At 37.2% G+C, this 16,759-nt stretch overlaps 1 protein-coding gene and 1 pseudogene across 1 annotated transcript; one reads left to right on the top strand and one right to left on the bottom strand.

Annotated features, from left to right (window-relative positions):
- Nucleotides 1–4: 4 nt before the first annotated feature.
- LOC107581510 (maternal DNA replication licensing factor mcm3-like) lies at nucleotides 5–5,872 on the bottom strand (annotated as a pseudogene).
- Nucleotides 5,873–10,023: 4,151 nt separating this feature from the next.
- Nucleotides 10,024–14,990, top strand: LOC107581511 (MARVEL domain-containing protein 3-like). The gene is made up of 4 exons (XM_016267086.1): nucleotides 10,024–10,361; nucleotides 10,900–11,017; nucleotides 11,110–11,216; nucleotides 14,259–14,990. The coding sequence occupies exons 2-4, from the start codon at nucleotides 10,902–10,904 to the stop codon at nucleotides 14,870–14,872; spliced, it is 837 nt and encodes a 278-aa protein (XP_016122572.1). The 5' UTR covers nucleotides 10,024–10,361; nucleotides 10,900–10,901; the 3' UTR covers nucleotides 14,873–14,990.
- The last annotated feature ends 1,769 nt before the right edge of the window (nucleotides 14,991–16,759 follow it).

The following is a 16,759-nucleotide window of genomic DNA, read 5'->3' on the forward strand; positions in this document are numbered from 1 at the left end:
CACACAGTTTATTAGTGGCTTGTTATAGTCGGTAACAAAGTGCTGTATTATAAATAATTGCAATGTAATTTACATTGCTGAATTTTCAAGAGATGCAGCTGTCCAATGGCACTGCTCTATATGAGAAACACCACATTCTCTGAGACCATGACCTGGTTGTCATCCTGCATGCGCTCCAGCAGAAGGTTAATCTCGTTCTGGTCAAACTCCTCCTCCTGGCCTTTGTTAATGTGAGTTAGAAGATCAGGCACCACCACAGACTGAGACCGGGTCACCTTAAAGGCCTTCAGTAGAGCTGCCTTAAAGACTTTCAATCTAAACATGTCAAGTCAAAAGGGTCACACTGTTAAAAATCAGTCTCCATATCTAATGTGCGGTTAGATTGTGGAATTGACTCAAACAAAGAAACATGACAGAAAAAATTCCAGACCAGTCCAACATTGTAGCACAACATCCAAGCAAGTATTGGAGGAATAATGCAGAAAAATTCACAGTAGGCCAGAATCTATTATCTGATAATGACGAGAACTCTGTTGTACCTGTCCTGACTGATGTCAGCCTTCTTTCTTTGACTGCTTCTCTGAGACACTGGTCTGCTCGTCTGACTTGACTGAGCTGTCAACAACATCACCACATTTAAGACGACATCATATTATAATGGCACTTGGTATATTCAAAATATTACAATTCAACGTAGAGGGGAAAAAAACTACTAAACTGGTCAAATTGACTTTAGTACAGCAATGGACAGAACCTTCATAATTGATTAAGCATAGCTCACTGAGAAATCAAAGTGAGAGAGTTGACCTACTGTTTTCATCTTCTGTGAAATCATAAGGGTCAGAGTTCTCTCGTTCTTGAGTAATTTCCACATCATCATCTTTAAAGATGCGAGAACACTTCCTGTAGACAGAGTCAGCTCACACCTGCCACTTCAAACACTCGATTTAACTGTAGTGTTAACCTCCCTTTCATACTCACCTTAGGTTCCTTTGACTCTCTGTATCTTAGCTTGGAGAGATGTCCATCTCAGAGTCCTCAGGCACCTTCCTCTTCTTATCCTTCTCCAGAATCTGCAGAGTCATGCCAAATTACATTAGACAAAAGACATAACCGTGAATAACAGTATCCGTTCTGGATGACTGCATGCCTTTTTGAAATAAGCAAACTGCATGACTTCAAGTGCAGCTTCTGCATCTCCCAGATCGATGGTTTTACTCATGCGGGCCTTGGCGTGAGCTGTAGACAATCGAATCATGGTCTCCAGAGCTCGAGCGGTCACAGGCATCGTCTGTGGGAATGGTTACAGTTAGTCTAAATCAAACCAAGCAATTCAAGAGTAACAATAACATGAAAAGCACCTGAGATTTTACACTTTAAATGGACTCTACAGACCCTGGCGGAGTCACTGTTGACTTGGTCATGGCTCCGGAGTCTGGAATACTCCTCTGCGATCTAGTCTGATGCCTCCTGTGTCAGGACTGGCTTCACCAGCTTAGCGACGTGGATGTACTTCCTGATGAACTCCATGGTAACAAGCTTCTCCCTTTAAAATGTTTCACAGAAGGGTAATCATAGAAACCCACTGGATTATGGTAGGCTGGCTTTCTAAAAGCAAAGTAGATTTTAAAACAAAGTGAAGAAACACCTTTTCTTCCTGTGGCCATGCAGGACATTGCCTTTTTTCTCATAGATCTGTAGCTCCTGCTCGGCTGCTTCAGTGATGTTTGGGTCCTCAGTGGCAAACACATCTACTGTACTCCCCAGTGGTATTGCCGTTGATACAGACATGACAGAAAGAGAGCAACAGCTGACTAAAGCTTCTGAAGCAGAAAACTGAATAACATGGAAATGGTCTACATCAGCGTGTCTCAAAATGTGGGCTGAAGCATTCCAAGTTGTCCACAGGTAGGCAGATATAATTAATAAAATATTTCTTAGATACTATAAAAGTGTACATTAAAAAAAATGTTTTGCTTCTTAATAAATATTAAACGTGGAAACAGGTGATAATTTTCTTTCAGGATACTTTGATGAACAGAAAGTTTAAAAAAGACCAGCATTTATTTTAAATCTTTTGTAACAATATAAATGGTTTTACTGATCAATTCAGCATGTCCTTGTTGAATAAAAGTGTTCAATTCTTTTTAAACTTTTGAATGGTACTGTAAAAACGCAGTAAAAACTGTTTAACAGTCAAGAAATGTCGAGCAATTTAAAAATAAAGGCACCCCCCTCTCCATCTATCCATGCATGAAGTATATGTTTGGTCAAACTTCTTCTGTTTCACTTTTAAAACAGTCCACCACCTAAAACAAAGTTCTTCAACCACTGATCTACTGTAACTGTACACATCTCCAGTGCAGTTTGTGCTTTGACCAGCAGATGTCGGCCTCACCTGCTCCCTCCGGCTCTCCCGGCGCTCTGTAGCTATGCATACGCAGCACATGCTCCGAGATCGTCTGGATCCATCTGATCCAGAACTAGTATGAACAGCAGATCAAATCGGGAAAGCAAGGAATCCTGGAGCCCAATGTTCTCCATTGGGGTCTTATACTGGTCATACTGGGAGAGGAATGCACTTGGGCTAATAAAAAAATTAAGCAAGTAAATTATCACTACATTTTACCAGTCAAGCCAATAATCAGTATTTACCCTTTCATACACTGGGTTGGCAGCAGCTAACACACTGCAGCGAGCGTTAAGCCGTGCCTGAATCCCAACTTTGGAAATGGTGACCCTACCCTGCTCCATCACTTCATGGATGGCTGTTTGGTCCATGTCAGACATCTTATCAAATTCATCAATGCACACCACACCTCTGTCAGCGAGCAACATGGCTCCTGCCTCCAAACGACGATCACCTGGATTAGCCAGAGGATAGAATGTAGGTAACAACTCATCATGCTCAATTTAAGAAAACGTCTGATTTTATTCTGGATTTTACATTATAAACAATATTCTGAAAAATAGGATAAAAAAATAGGGTTGCATAAGTTGAATACTTGTATGAATAGAAAATAAATGGCCAGGGGCATTTCCAGCATAGACACCGAGTGAAATGACTTGTTATAAACTGACTTCATCACGTTAAAGTGTTACCCGTCTCCTGATCAGTCGTGACTGCAGCTGTCAGACCAACCCCAGATGAGCCTCATCCAGTGGTGGGAATTGCACTTGGTGCCGTGAACAAAACATATCGCAGCAACTGAGACTTCGCTACTGAAGAATCAGTCAAATGTGTAGTGTTTGTTTCAATAGGTCCAAAAATTACTTGTAAAAAAGGATTACATTTGTAAGAATAAAAAAAAATGTGAATTTAGATTAAATGTATATAAATAAACTATAAATGAAATAACCATAATATAAAGATTTATATTCTCTCTCTCTCTATTATAACATAACTATATAGTTTAACCTTAAATGGGATTAAATTTATATAAATGGAGATTACATTTAATGGATTAAATGTATCAAGTCTCAACATTTAAGACAGACAGATACTGATATAGGACAAGAAACGTGTACATTTATAACCCATAAATAAATAGTTACCTAAAATGGCAATTTTAGGTAGACAGAGAACAAGTCCCGACTTTAGATAAATTATTTATTATACATTTTTACAAAACCATGACGCGTTTATAACCTTACTTGAACAAAATATTTATGTCTCCTCTGATGTGTGTTCCATTCTCCAGGTTGGTCTCATTGCCTTCCAACAGCAGAAACTGAATGGCCTTCTTTATGTACTCATGGTCATGAATACTGGAAGCCAAAGAACGACTCAGTTGCTCAAAGACATCCTGAAACATACCAATACTCTTACCTTGCATAGCAAAGATGAAACACATCAGAGCTGCATTTCCCAAAAGCATCATACACCTTAATACCTTGCATTGGCACCAGTTTATCATGACAAGAATTGCAGCCAAGTTTAGAATAAATCTCTCATTAAATAAACAAAGATGTTTGCACCTCCTCTTACTTTAGCATGAGCTTTGCAAAACTTCTTTATCTTGGCAACATCATCTGCAGAGAACGTTGGCACAATCTCCTTACTCATAAGCTTTCCATTGTTAGCCAACAGGATTGTTCTGCAGAGAACCACTGATTCATCTGAGGATATGACATTCCAGTCCTGATCTCAGGATAGAGTTCAAATTTACACACCTGAAGGTCCCAGAGGTGAAGCCGCCCTGTTTCGCAAGCAACGGTAGACCCCTACAATCTGCACACGGTCACCTGGTTTCACTCGGTCGACGAGGTCATTGTTTGCAATGATGTCGACAGAATGCGGCAGCTGTCCAGCAGGGGCTTTCTCTGGCATCTCCTCAATGGTCAGCGTCTGGTGGTCCTTATAGCAGCACAGCCCAAACTCAGTCTCCAGAGGATTGTTCTCTTCATCCTAAACATGCAAAATTTATTTCAAGATTCTTAACATTCTTAATACTAAATTAGTGATCAACAAGGTATGGTTACTGGGATTTTTCCAATTAGAACATTCTCCTGGATCAACATTCTGTGACAGGAATGTTACAGGACCAGCAAAAGAGGATGATCTAGGAATGTCTTTCTTCACACACACACATAAATTAAATTTTTTTAATTTAATTTTAATTAAATATTTACTCAAATTAAGCAAATTGTTTACTTTGTTCGATAAATAAAATTAAGTTTAATAAATTACACAAATGTCATTACATTTAAACTGTTAATTAGATTAATAAACAAATGAAAAATAATAAATAGTTATATAAAAAGTTTAATGAATACATTTTCTACATAGTTACATAAATACTTATGTAACTAAAATGCAATTTCATTTTACATACATGTTACATTTTATAAATAAAATAATTAAATTAAAAATAAAAACATTATTAAAAATATGATCCATACCAAATATAACTCACTTTAGTTGGATAGATGGCACTGGAAGGAAAAGCGTCCAATGAGGTAAGATCAGTGTATTTTCGTTCTAGGGTTTTCCTGGTGGCTGGACAATAGTGGACACTACGCATAATTTTGGGCCTGACCAAGGAACCGACAAAACACATCAAAATTACAATGTTAGAAATGACAATGCATAATGCATAATGATAATTAAGGTGGAGTAAACATCACATTATAAATGTGTGTATCAACAGCTCAGAGCTAAATATATTAATCTAAAAATCAGGGCCTGAAATTCAAAAAAAAAGTTTTTTTATTTTTAACTATGTGAAATGACAAGCCTTAAAAACTTGCAATGATAATTTGTAAAAAATAAAATTTAAAAAAAGAAGTAAATCCTACTCACATTTGGTCACAATGCCTTCCACACACACAAGGTTTCCCAGAAAGCATGGAGAGACATGTTTGTTCCCAAAGCTGCCCTCAAAACCAACATGGAACTCTTCAAACTGCTTAGCATAAGTGGTGTCTATTGAAGCCACAAGATGGAATGCCACCAACTCAGCAAACGCATTATTCAGTAATCTATTGAAAAGAGACCATCAATCAGATGAGCTTCAAGGACAAACTCATGAACAAAGTACTTCATGGTACAAGACAATTGTGGGAAGCCTCAAAATAAAATAAAATACTCTTTAGCTCTTTTTTCACTTTTTCTTCTCAGGTCATTGATGTTTACAATAAGACGACACTGGCCGTCAGATACCATACTCCTGACCTTTTCATGATAAATGCCTTGGTCTTGCTATAAATGACAAAAAGATAAATGACATTCAATGCAGAGATTGCAAAGGTGTTCACAAACCAACTGACCAACATAAAATCAAAAACAAAAATAATTCCCATCATAATCTAGAAAGTCCAGGTACTCCCTCTGAGACTCTCTCAGCTCAAGGTCCTCTAACCCAGTATCCATTTCCACTACACCAGTGTCAGCATGTGAATTAGGCTACTATAAACAACAATATCAAATCATTTGCAGTCCAACATTACAAATCAAAGACGCAGACATGAATGACAACCAAACGTCTGTCTTTGAAAACCAGGTGAACACATGCCTACAAATCAGTTATGTTAATTAGGCTCATTAAGCTGCGATTATCAGTTACAGAGACCTGCATTCAACTATGTAACTGTTGAAAATAAAAATGAATTTAACAAGCGTCTACTCTTCCTAAACACAATAACTAAAAGCTAGTGATCTCCTTAAAGTGAACTGCTTTCTTGAACAAAAAGGACAATGGAAGAGAGGAATGTGGCCCTTGTAAAATGTCAGGGCGCATGCAGTGTATCTTTTTCTAATGCAACAACCCCCACAGTATTAGCCTAATTTATTCTTATATACTGTATTTGACAAAACCAGTGAAAAGAGACATCTGAGACATGTACATGCTATCTTAATATGAACCCATAAATAAAGATGTTACGGTGTCTTCGTCTGACAATGACTTATTCAGTGAACTAGAGTTTATTTTGTGCTGCGGGATATTTACAGTTGACAGTGACACATTATACTAGTTGCATAATCCGCATATAAATGACCTAATTTTCTTTTATTACCACATTCCAGGAGGTAGGAGACTTGGGCGACAGCCCATTTCAAGTGTTTCGTTCCTAAGCGATTTTTTTAATGAATCTTCCTTCGTTCTGGTTCACCGTTCAGTGACTGACTAAAGCAAGAGCAAATAGCATTCGAGTGCGAGCTGTGAAGACATATGTTAGTTGGACCTGTAAATGTAAATATATCTTGGGATGCCATTCGTTGTTTATATTATATATTGTTGGCATTTGTGGAGAAATGTTTATGATGGCTTAACTATTGTCGGACGCTTTAGAAACACTGCACCATGAAGCAGTTATTCAGAGCTTGTCAAACTCTCCAAATCACGTGCTTCACTTCAAAATCCCGATGGTTCGCCGCTAGATTTGCTCTGCTGAAAGCATTTACACATTTTTGATCAACGGGTTCCGTCAGCCTAAAGCTGGGCTCACACTACAGGAGTTTTAAATTCCTAACCGATTATGAAATCTGGTTGCAGCACACACATAAGGAGAATCTTTGCAGATTATCTTCTCTCAAATCTTAAACATGCACACACTATTTTGTGGTGAAATAAGTTTCTGCAGATTACAAAAAGGTAAGAAAAAGATGGTTCTTTAAAGAACCATCTTTTTCTTACCTTTTTGTAATCTGCAGAAACTTATTTCACCACAAAAGACCTTTTGTGAAACAGAAAGTTTCTTCAGATGTTAAAGGTTCTTTATGTAACCATTTAGACAAAAAGGTTCTTCTATGGCATCGTGAAGCCCCTTTATTTTTAAGAGTTGTAGGGCCGCTTTCTTCTCTTCTTTATACTTAATTTTAAGCAGTTTCTATAGCGTGATCTTAATGACAAATGTCAAGAGTGCATAATGTTACGCGATCCATGTAATGCATGAGCAAGAATCTCACCACAAGCGGATTTCCTTCACTCATACAAAACTGGACGTGTGCTTTTAACTATATATTGTTTTTTATTTTATTTTATGAATTGGCTCTGCTCTCGCTCAGATATTGCGTGTACACGCTCAAACGTTGTCCTCGCATCACTGAACACCGGAAGAGCTTTTTTTTCTAATTCAGGTGAAGAGTAGCCAAGGCTTTTCTTACTAAATGGAAGCAAACTGGTTATAGTCAGCCTTCTCTAGTTATTTATTTAATTATTTAATACTTATTTTAGTTAAGTGCTTAAATTGTAAATATGCATTTATTAAATTATTTTATCTAGTGCATTTGTATTTTGTTGTTTTTGTAGGCTATACAATAAAAGCGTATGCCAACCAGAAATAATCACTGAGGGGGCTTCTGGCATTAGTGAGGGTGCTCTAGTCTTAATGCACATTTTCACATATTTTGTCCCATCTATTGCTATGGTTATCACTAGGGGTGAATTCAGGTAATCTGGGACATTGGGTCATAAATAATACAATGGTCCTAATTGTCAAATTATGTTTGTGATCTATTCAAGCAACAAAATATGTATTAAAGTGTTTAAAATGTGTTTTAGTTTTATATAAGGGATAATATATGCAATAATGAGAAATGGGTGTTAATGTGGAGTACTGGAGGTTATAACATTAGCATAAGTTCTAAACCAGCTAGCTAGAGAGATGCTACAGAGATGGCATCTGGGAAACGTATTCCAGTAGCAAGCAAAGGTATCAGGATGAAGTAAACTGTTAATTTCATTTCCCAAATTCCCAGTTAGTTTAGTATACAAGGGTTCAAATCACTGAGAAGGAGGGGGAGCTGCGCCCAGGCCAGCTGACAATGTTCTGCACACAGACACACGCACACCCTACACACTCACACAGAGTGTTTGTTCCCCGAGTAGCCCCAATTTGAATAGAATGGAGAATTTGAATAACTGACTGAATAATCCATTAATCAAATTGTTGCTTGCTGTTGCTTAAATTTTAGTTGATTCTTTAAAATGTTAAACAAATGTTAAACAATTGTAATCGTTTGAAATGAATTAAAATGAATTAACACAGTAGATCGTTCATCCTGTGTACAGGAAGAAATTATTTTTCCTGATATTGAAATATACATTTCCTTATTGAGATTTCTATACTTGTCATTTTTTTCATAATGCTTTTTAAAAATGGGTGATTATTGTGTTAGGCAAGCATAAAGTATGGTGAATACAGGCTTTTTTTTAGGCCTAAAACATATGTCCCAGATTATCAAATTCAAGCAGATTTTTTTTTTTGGCACAAAAAACACTAATAGGTGTGGCATGTCTCCTCTGAGTATAATATCAACATTCTTTCTTCTGGTGTGGTTAGAAAACATCTGAAACATAATTTCAGAAAAGTCTAATGTGTTGATCTAATGTGTTAGATAGATATTGAAATAAATCGCAGAATTCAAAATTGCAAAAAAATGTCCCAGATTACCCGAATTCACCCTATATCAATCGCTACTAGAAAGCGAATCCAGCATAAATATGCGGATGTCATTCCCGAAATTTTTGCAACGTGTGTGTGGCCAAAAAACAAAGTTCTACATTTTAAATGATTGCCTAGAAAGCTCGCTGTCACATTAATTCATCGTGATCTCACAAAGTTCTGTTATGACCAATGCATCTCACACTGTGCAATTGATATATTATTAACATCGTCGTGTATACACTCTGTATGTTATAATGAAAGGATTCGATTGTGATCAGCACAGAACAAAAACTGGTGTGTCGCAGCCATTAGGTAAACCAGCATACATTCAAGAGGATGAAAGTGTTTTAACTTGAGTAAAGCCCCCAGACCCCCTGTTCGTGACTCCCCCGCCACGTTCAAAACTGAGGCGATTTCACTCCAGCGCTTCTCTTTCTCCTTACGGTTGTGATACGTTTTCGACACATTATACAGACAGTCGTGTTACTACAAAACGTCAAGAAGCAGTTTCCTCCGTCTCCGCTATCCAATAGAGCCGCACAGCAGCTGTTTTGCGCTCGCGCATTTGCTATTGTGAAAGTACTGACGTAATCATATAGCCGTCATCATCCCGATTTCAATCCTAAATATCAAACATGTTTGATATGATCGGAGCGGCCCCGATTTGTGTGCGAGCAGGTCGGGAGGTGCAAGATTCGATCGGTGAGCGCCTCACATTACCAGATAATCCGCGCCGAACATCGGGACCGATCGAGGGGCGTGACAAGATTTTTGCTCCGGTTCTCAGGAGGGGAAATCGGGGCTAAATCGGGCTAAAAATCCTGTAGTGTGAGCCAGGCTGTGTTTCGAGCGCTGCGCACTAATTTCGCGAAGCAGTTGGTTCATTTTATTCAGAGTTTCGAAAAGGTTCGACTCTCCCATCACTTCTATCTCTCTCTCAGTACTTTTTAAACTTGATTCAGTTGACTGTATTTATAAGGAATCGTTTGTGTCAATGATATAATGACTCGAGTCATTCATAAAAAAAAGACACATCGCCATCTACTGGCGCAATGAGGTACTCCGAGATTCACTGAACAAATCAGTCAATGAATCTTTTTAGTGAACCGACTCGAAAGAAGCGAGTCGCAGGAATTAATCAAACACTGACGTAAGTTTAGAGCCAAAACAGAGGCACTTCTGTTGCGGACACAAGTCTGTGATCTCAGACAGCAATCTGCCGTGACCCCTGCTCCCGTTATCGCGGATTGGATCGTTAAATACTGCGAATAAGCGACCAAATAGCGCGGTTTGACTGCATTTGATTGCCGCGTCTGTCACCTGCTTATCACTCCTCAACCCCACCCATTCTGTAGGTAATCATCGCGAGATTTCACTGACGGGGTTCGGTCGAAAGCTCAGGTCTATGGGGAAAAAAAGCAGAGTTTTGATTAGGAAAAACAAAACAAATGTGATCGACGTCTATTAAGCAGGTAAGCTGTGTTTGTTCAGTGTGTTTAGAAACATTATTTGATATATGTGTTAAGAAAAAAATGAAAGTTTAATGTTTTGGCTGAAGTCAAGTGAAACGAGACAAGTGAAGCTTATTCACCGATACTAAGGCGCAGGTTGTGTGAGGCAGAAAGCGGAAACATCTTTAGTTAAAAGAAGGATTGTGATTATTATAAAATTGACAGATTTGCTTTTTAAAAATACACTGTACTTTAGCCTACTTAAAAATGTTTGCTGTAGTGTTAACGATGGATAATAATAGAGATTGTAGGCTACTCTGTAAATCCAGAGTCTACGGACCTCTGGATGTTACGGTGAGCCTGTGCACAAAAAAAAAACTAAATAAATAAAACTTATAAGCTATAATTGAGATGTACGTAAATGTCATTAACGAAAAGCATTACATCCCTTTTTATATTGGGGTCTCTGGGTTGCCTCAAAGTCCAGGGGCCCTGCAGTAAAACATGAAAACTTATGTTATAAACGCATAATGCATCGAAGCATATTTCCCTCATGAAGCAATGAGCCAGCCATCCAGAAACCATCGTCCGCAGAGAGAGAGAAATGGGGGACACTATGAGAGGCGAGACCGAGAGCCCAGCAGCCGTCGAGACAATCCTAGTGAGCGATCAGAGAGGTGAGATGACATTCTGCCTGTTCAAATAAACAACAACATACACATGTAAACCAGAATTTGTTTTTCATCTTTTATAATTGTATCTGACCCAGGTCGTCTGGCCAGCCGCCGTACTACCCCAGAGGTTCTCAGAGACATGCGAGGAGCGCTCCTCGAGAGCACCGGGAGTCAAAGTGCTCTTACATCTGTTCCAGGAGAGGTAGGCATTCACAGACAGATGTAACTATGAATAGGAGATGAATGTTGTTAGACTGAAAGACGAACGCTGCGGTATGTATGTTGGAATTATGTATCCAAACAACTACATCAAAATGTCTGAAACCAGTTTCAGGTAATTCTCTGAATTTGGGTGTCAGTACTGGGATCATGTTTTTTCAAACATGCCCTCACACAGGTCTGGTTTCAGTCTAGCTCAAGTCACACCTTCTGACACGACACATTGTATTTTACCCCCCTTCCTCCTTTCTCCTGGTCTAACCGGTTTGGCTTTTTTAAGCTTGTTGATTCCAATCTTTTATTTACAAACCCTGAGAGATATGTAACATGTTTTCTCATTCTTGCAACACATGGACCAGGCACAGCATATATAGTGTATTACTGTATATGTTATAAGTCAAATTTTATTTTTAATATATTGAAAATGTTTTTCACTTGCTGTTATGTTAGCAGGTGACCTGTATTTGCATGCTTGTATAAACTAAAGTTCATAAAATGGTGCACATGCATGACAGTTTGTTTTTCTTACACACACTTAAAATCATGCTCAGTTGCACACAATAAAACTGTAATTTAAGGGCACTTACAGATATATTGATTGTCTTTGTAGTAAGGGGGTTTTATATAGTGGTTCTCATCCCTTTTGACCTAAAGTCCAACAATTTTCCAACACAATATTTGAAGGCCCCCATATTTCCTCTTGTATTTCTGCTTCTTGTTTTCAAACTGTTTTTGTAACAGAATCTAGGGTGTTTGTATATTAAATTCATTAAACAAGATTAATGATGTGATTCTGTGAGGTTTAAGATTCTGATTCTGTATTTATTTTATTCGAGAAAAAAATACTTGAGGAATAAAAATTTTAATTTTACATTTAAAAAAATACATAAATAAAAGAGGATTACTTAAAATGTATCCTTTTTTTTTTTTTTAAAGTCAAATAGAGATTCGTTTACATATTTTTTTAGAGTAAAATATATAAATTTGCAACAACAAAATTTCAATTATTCAGGTATTAATCCTAGGCAAACCAGGTATCCAGATCCTTCTATCCTGAATTGCGAAGACTTTTTGAATTTTTTTTAATGATAAAATTGTTGGTTTACATTCTAAAATACCAAAGTTGCAGGTGGTTCTGTCTTTTGACCTGGCTGTGCCTTGTAGCACGGAATAGAGAGAATTCCATCATATTACCCTTCCAGTTTTGGCGGATATTGTTGTACATCTTAAGCCTTCTTCATCTAAAGGTGATGTCATGTCACCTCGTCTTTTTAAGCAGATTTTTGCTAGTGTAGGGACCACGGTGTTGAACCTAATTAACAAATGCCTTCGTCAGGGCACCTGTCCAGGAGATTTTAAGCATGCTTCAGTTCTCCTTTTATTAAAGAGGTCTAATTTGGCAATAGCAGATCCTAATAATTTTAGACCGATCTCAAATTTACCTTTTTTAGCCAAGGTCTTAGAAAAAGTGGTCTTTAAGCAATTACAAGCACATATCACTGTGAATTCAATTGGTGAGCCCTTTCAGTTGGGCTTTAAGCCCTGCCATAGCACTGAGACAGTATTTTATGTAGTTTATGTATTTTAATTGAGCTTGACCTTAGTGCAGCGTTCGATATGGTGGACCATGAGATTTTAATTAACTGCATAGAACACTAGGTTGGCCTAAAAGGTAATGTTCTTAAATGGTATAAATCTTATCTCACGGACAGATTTGTTTCTGTTAGTATTGGGGGCTGTAATTCTTCAAGATTACATCTTCCTTGGGGAGTCCCACAAGGATCAGTTCTTGCTCCAATTCTTTTTTTCCCTTTATATGCTACCGTTGGGGGCTATTTTTTTGGAAATATGAAGTATCATTCCATTGTTATACTGATGATAAGTAAACGAAAACAAAACTGAAATTATTGTGTTCGGGCCTAGAAAGCACGATGTGCTTCAGTGCTTGAATGCAACTTCTTTGACTGGTTTTGTTAAATCTTGTGTAAAAATCTGGGATTTGTTCTGGATAGTGTCTTAAAGTTGGACAGGCAAATTAATATTGTGGTGAGATCTTGTTTTTTAAATTTACGTCTGTTAGCTAAGACTAAACCATTTCTATCCAGTTCAGATTTTGAGAAAGCAATTACTGCCATTGTCTTTTCTCGAATGGATTATTGTAATTCCCTTTATTAAGGAGTTGATGTTCGAGCACTTATGCTTTTACAGAAAATCCAAAATGCAGCAGCAAAAATTATCAAGTCGGCAAAGAAATATGAATATGTTACTCCGTTATTAATTTCATCAAAGTGGTTGTCAGTATGACTCGGAATTATTTATAAGATCCTCATACTTGTTTTTAATGCCTTGCACAATCTAGCTCCTGTGTATTTGTCCAGTATGGTGGCAGTCTACACCCCCCTCTAGATCCTTGAGATCAGAAAATCAACATCTGCTTTGCGCTACTAGGACAAAATATAAACATAGTGGTGACAGCTTTTTTTCGAGCAGGCCCTAAACTGTTTAATGACCTCCCTCAATCTATTTGATCTGCCAAATCCTTACCCATGTTCAAAGCTATGTTAAAACGACATCTTTTAAATACAAATGGGGAGCTTTTTTAAATGGGTTAATGTTTATGTGATGTGGGTGTGTGTATTTTTGCTATCTTCTTGTGTTTCTTAGCTTGTGTGAGTTGTATTAAACTGTGCTATATAAATAAACAAACAAACAACTTTTATATGATAGGATTTTACTTGTTGCATCTTTTTTATCATCAAATTTAGCTTTAGCTTGCTAAAAAATGTTGAATGCTTTTCTGTTTTAAAAAGGTTTATTTTATATCATAATATTGGATAGAAACCCTACCCTTACAGCTTAATACAGAGTAAATATTTAAAATGTTTATTTGAAAACTTAACGATGGGCATTCCTCACACGACTGATCATCATATTTGGAAGATTTTGGCATTAAAATGTTAAGAAACCTCCTGCTCTAAACAAGTTTGCAGTTTCTTAGTTGCATGTGTTTCTGTGTTTGTTTCAGGTATTGTGTTAATATGCGCTGTCCTGACCAATGCGTTGGTGCTCATCTGCGTGGTGGCCGCTCACATGTCACAGCTGGGCATGTCTGCGATGGGTATGGGTGGAACGAGCTTCATTGACGCCATGATTCCTTTTGAGGGGGTGGAGCTGCAGCAGGTGCGTGAGCTTGACATGCAGTACGGACAGATGAGAGCACCAGGAGTCTATGGCGGTGTGGCCTTCAGCCTCACCTTTGGTGCACTTTCACTCCTATTCATAGTGTCCAGCAGCAAACCCCCCCACATGCTTCCACGGAAGCTCCTGATTGGACAGTTTGCATTCCAGATCATTGGTGCAGTGGCTTACGTGGTTGCGGTAGGTTTGTATCTGCACTTCGTGGTCTCGGTGAACTCAACTGAGGTGTGCGTTCGGCGTGAACGACTGTATGCTCGTAATGGATATACCTGGATGAACTGTAGTGTGAATGGGGGGGATGCAGCTGTCGCACTGTTTGGAATTATAACCGCAATTCTGTATGCTGTTGGAACCTTTTTAACGGGAAAAACAATCCAGGATGTCAATGGTTACTTTAAGGAGCGTGAGCGCTTTGAAGCCGAATGCAGAGAACAACCCTGAGGTCCTCTGAAAACACCTCTTGATCCTGACAATTATGTCTGAGTAGTGCAGGAAAAATATGGACTGTGGAATGGATGTACATAAACTGTTTTTTTTACTTTAAAAAAATTTTTTGACTGTGAGAAACCTGTTTTTAGAATTTTTTTTTTAATGCTTTTTTTATGGTTTTCAGGCTTCAGCCTCATGAATAAAATAAATAAAAAGTGAATGCAAAATATATTCATTGTTTTAATGAAATAAGTGCAATAGAGTGCTGCAGCTGTGACATGAAAACCCAGAATTTTGCCATGGCTTCCCTTATGATTTTGCTATGAATTTTTAAAATGGGGTTTTCAGTTCATGAGTAAAATAAGCTCTGTGGTAAACATCACTTGGTATACTTGGACGTTTTGCTCTATAACGTATATTACGCACACTCAAACGTTCTGATGTAGTTATCTATGCAGGGTTTGTGGCATTTAGCCTCATGAATAAAATAAATAAAAAGTGAATGCAAAATATATTCATTGTTTTAATGAAATAAGTGCAATAGAGTGCTGCAGCTGTGACATGAAAACCCAGAATTTTGCCATGGCTTCCCTTATGATTTTGCTATGAATTTTTAAAATGGGGTTTTCAGTTCATGAGTAAAATAAGCTCTGTGGTAAACATCACTTGGTATACTTGGACGTTTTGCTCTATAACGTATATTACGCACACTCAAACGTTCTGATGTAGTTATCTATGCAGGGTTTCTCTTGGTATTAAAAAGTCTTAATATTCCATTCCACAAATTAAGGCCTTAAAGGTCTTAAATTGGTGAGGAAAGACTTCAGTTCATAGTCATGGCATTAAATGTTGCATGCACTGCAAAAATTAAACATCTTTGTCAGTATTTTTGTCTTGTTTCCAATTCAAATATCTAAACATCCTTAACAGAAGATAAATTTACTTGAGATGCAAATTAAGATATGTGTGTTCAAGATAAATTAAGATAAGACAGATAAGCCCATTGGCAGATATTTGCCTTTTTTTAATGTAAAAAATGTTATACATTCACTTCATTTAGATGACTTTTCCAGAAAACAAGACTTCTTATATAATTTTTGGATTTTGATTTAATCAAAAAGTCGAGCAGTTTATTTTGTAAAATTAATTAAAAGTAATGGAGATTGGTTTGGAAGTCGTGCTGCTAATGTGACTCATTGTGTTCTCCTTAAACATTAACGTTTAGAGAACATTTTAATGTGCTGTTGCTTTTTTCTTGAAATGATATTTGAAAGTTTTTAATTTATCATCATAAATTTGCAGAAACCCTGCTATTACAAACATACATTTTGAAAAATTAACCTAACCGATTCAAAATTTACGTTCTAGCATGGGAGTGTGTCATTTATTTATAGATCAAAATGTCAAAGTATCATTAATTTATATTTACCACAGACCTTGTTTGACTCATAAATTGAAATTTATAATAAATTAAAATAAATTGAAAAACCCATAGGAAAACCTTCATGGCCCAATTAGTCTTCAGGTTTTGACATCACAGAATTTGGCTTTGAATATTTAATCATGCTGAAAATTTAGTTCAGACAAAAATAAACATTTTCATCTACTCACCATTAAACCTGACTTTCTTCTGTTGGACATAACATTTTGAGATCTCTTTTCTTTTTTTTCTGTGTATACAAAGGTCACTAAAGTGATTTGGTTCCCAACAGTATTCAAAATATCTCCTTTGCATTCTGCAAAAGAAAGTAAGTCATACAGGTTTGGAGTGACATGAGAGTGAGTAAATGATTACACTTTTTTTTGTTTATTTTTCTTTGACTGACTTGTCCAACAGGGGGCAGCAGATACACATGCATTTTGGCCCCTCAGTCTGACCTCACATTTTCTATGATACAT

This window comes from Sinocyclocheilus grahami, unplaced genomic scaffold (assembly GCF_001515645.1).
Source record: "Sinocyclocheilus grahami isolate Dianchi unplaced genomic scaffold, SAMN03320097.WGS_v1.1 scaffold35.1, whole genome shotgun sequence".
NCBI classification, from domain to species: domain Eukaryota; kingdom Metazoa; phylum Chordata; class Actinopteri; order Cypriniformes; family Cyprinidae; genus Sinocyclocheilus; species Sinocyclocheilus grahami.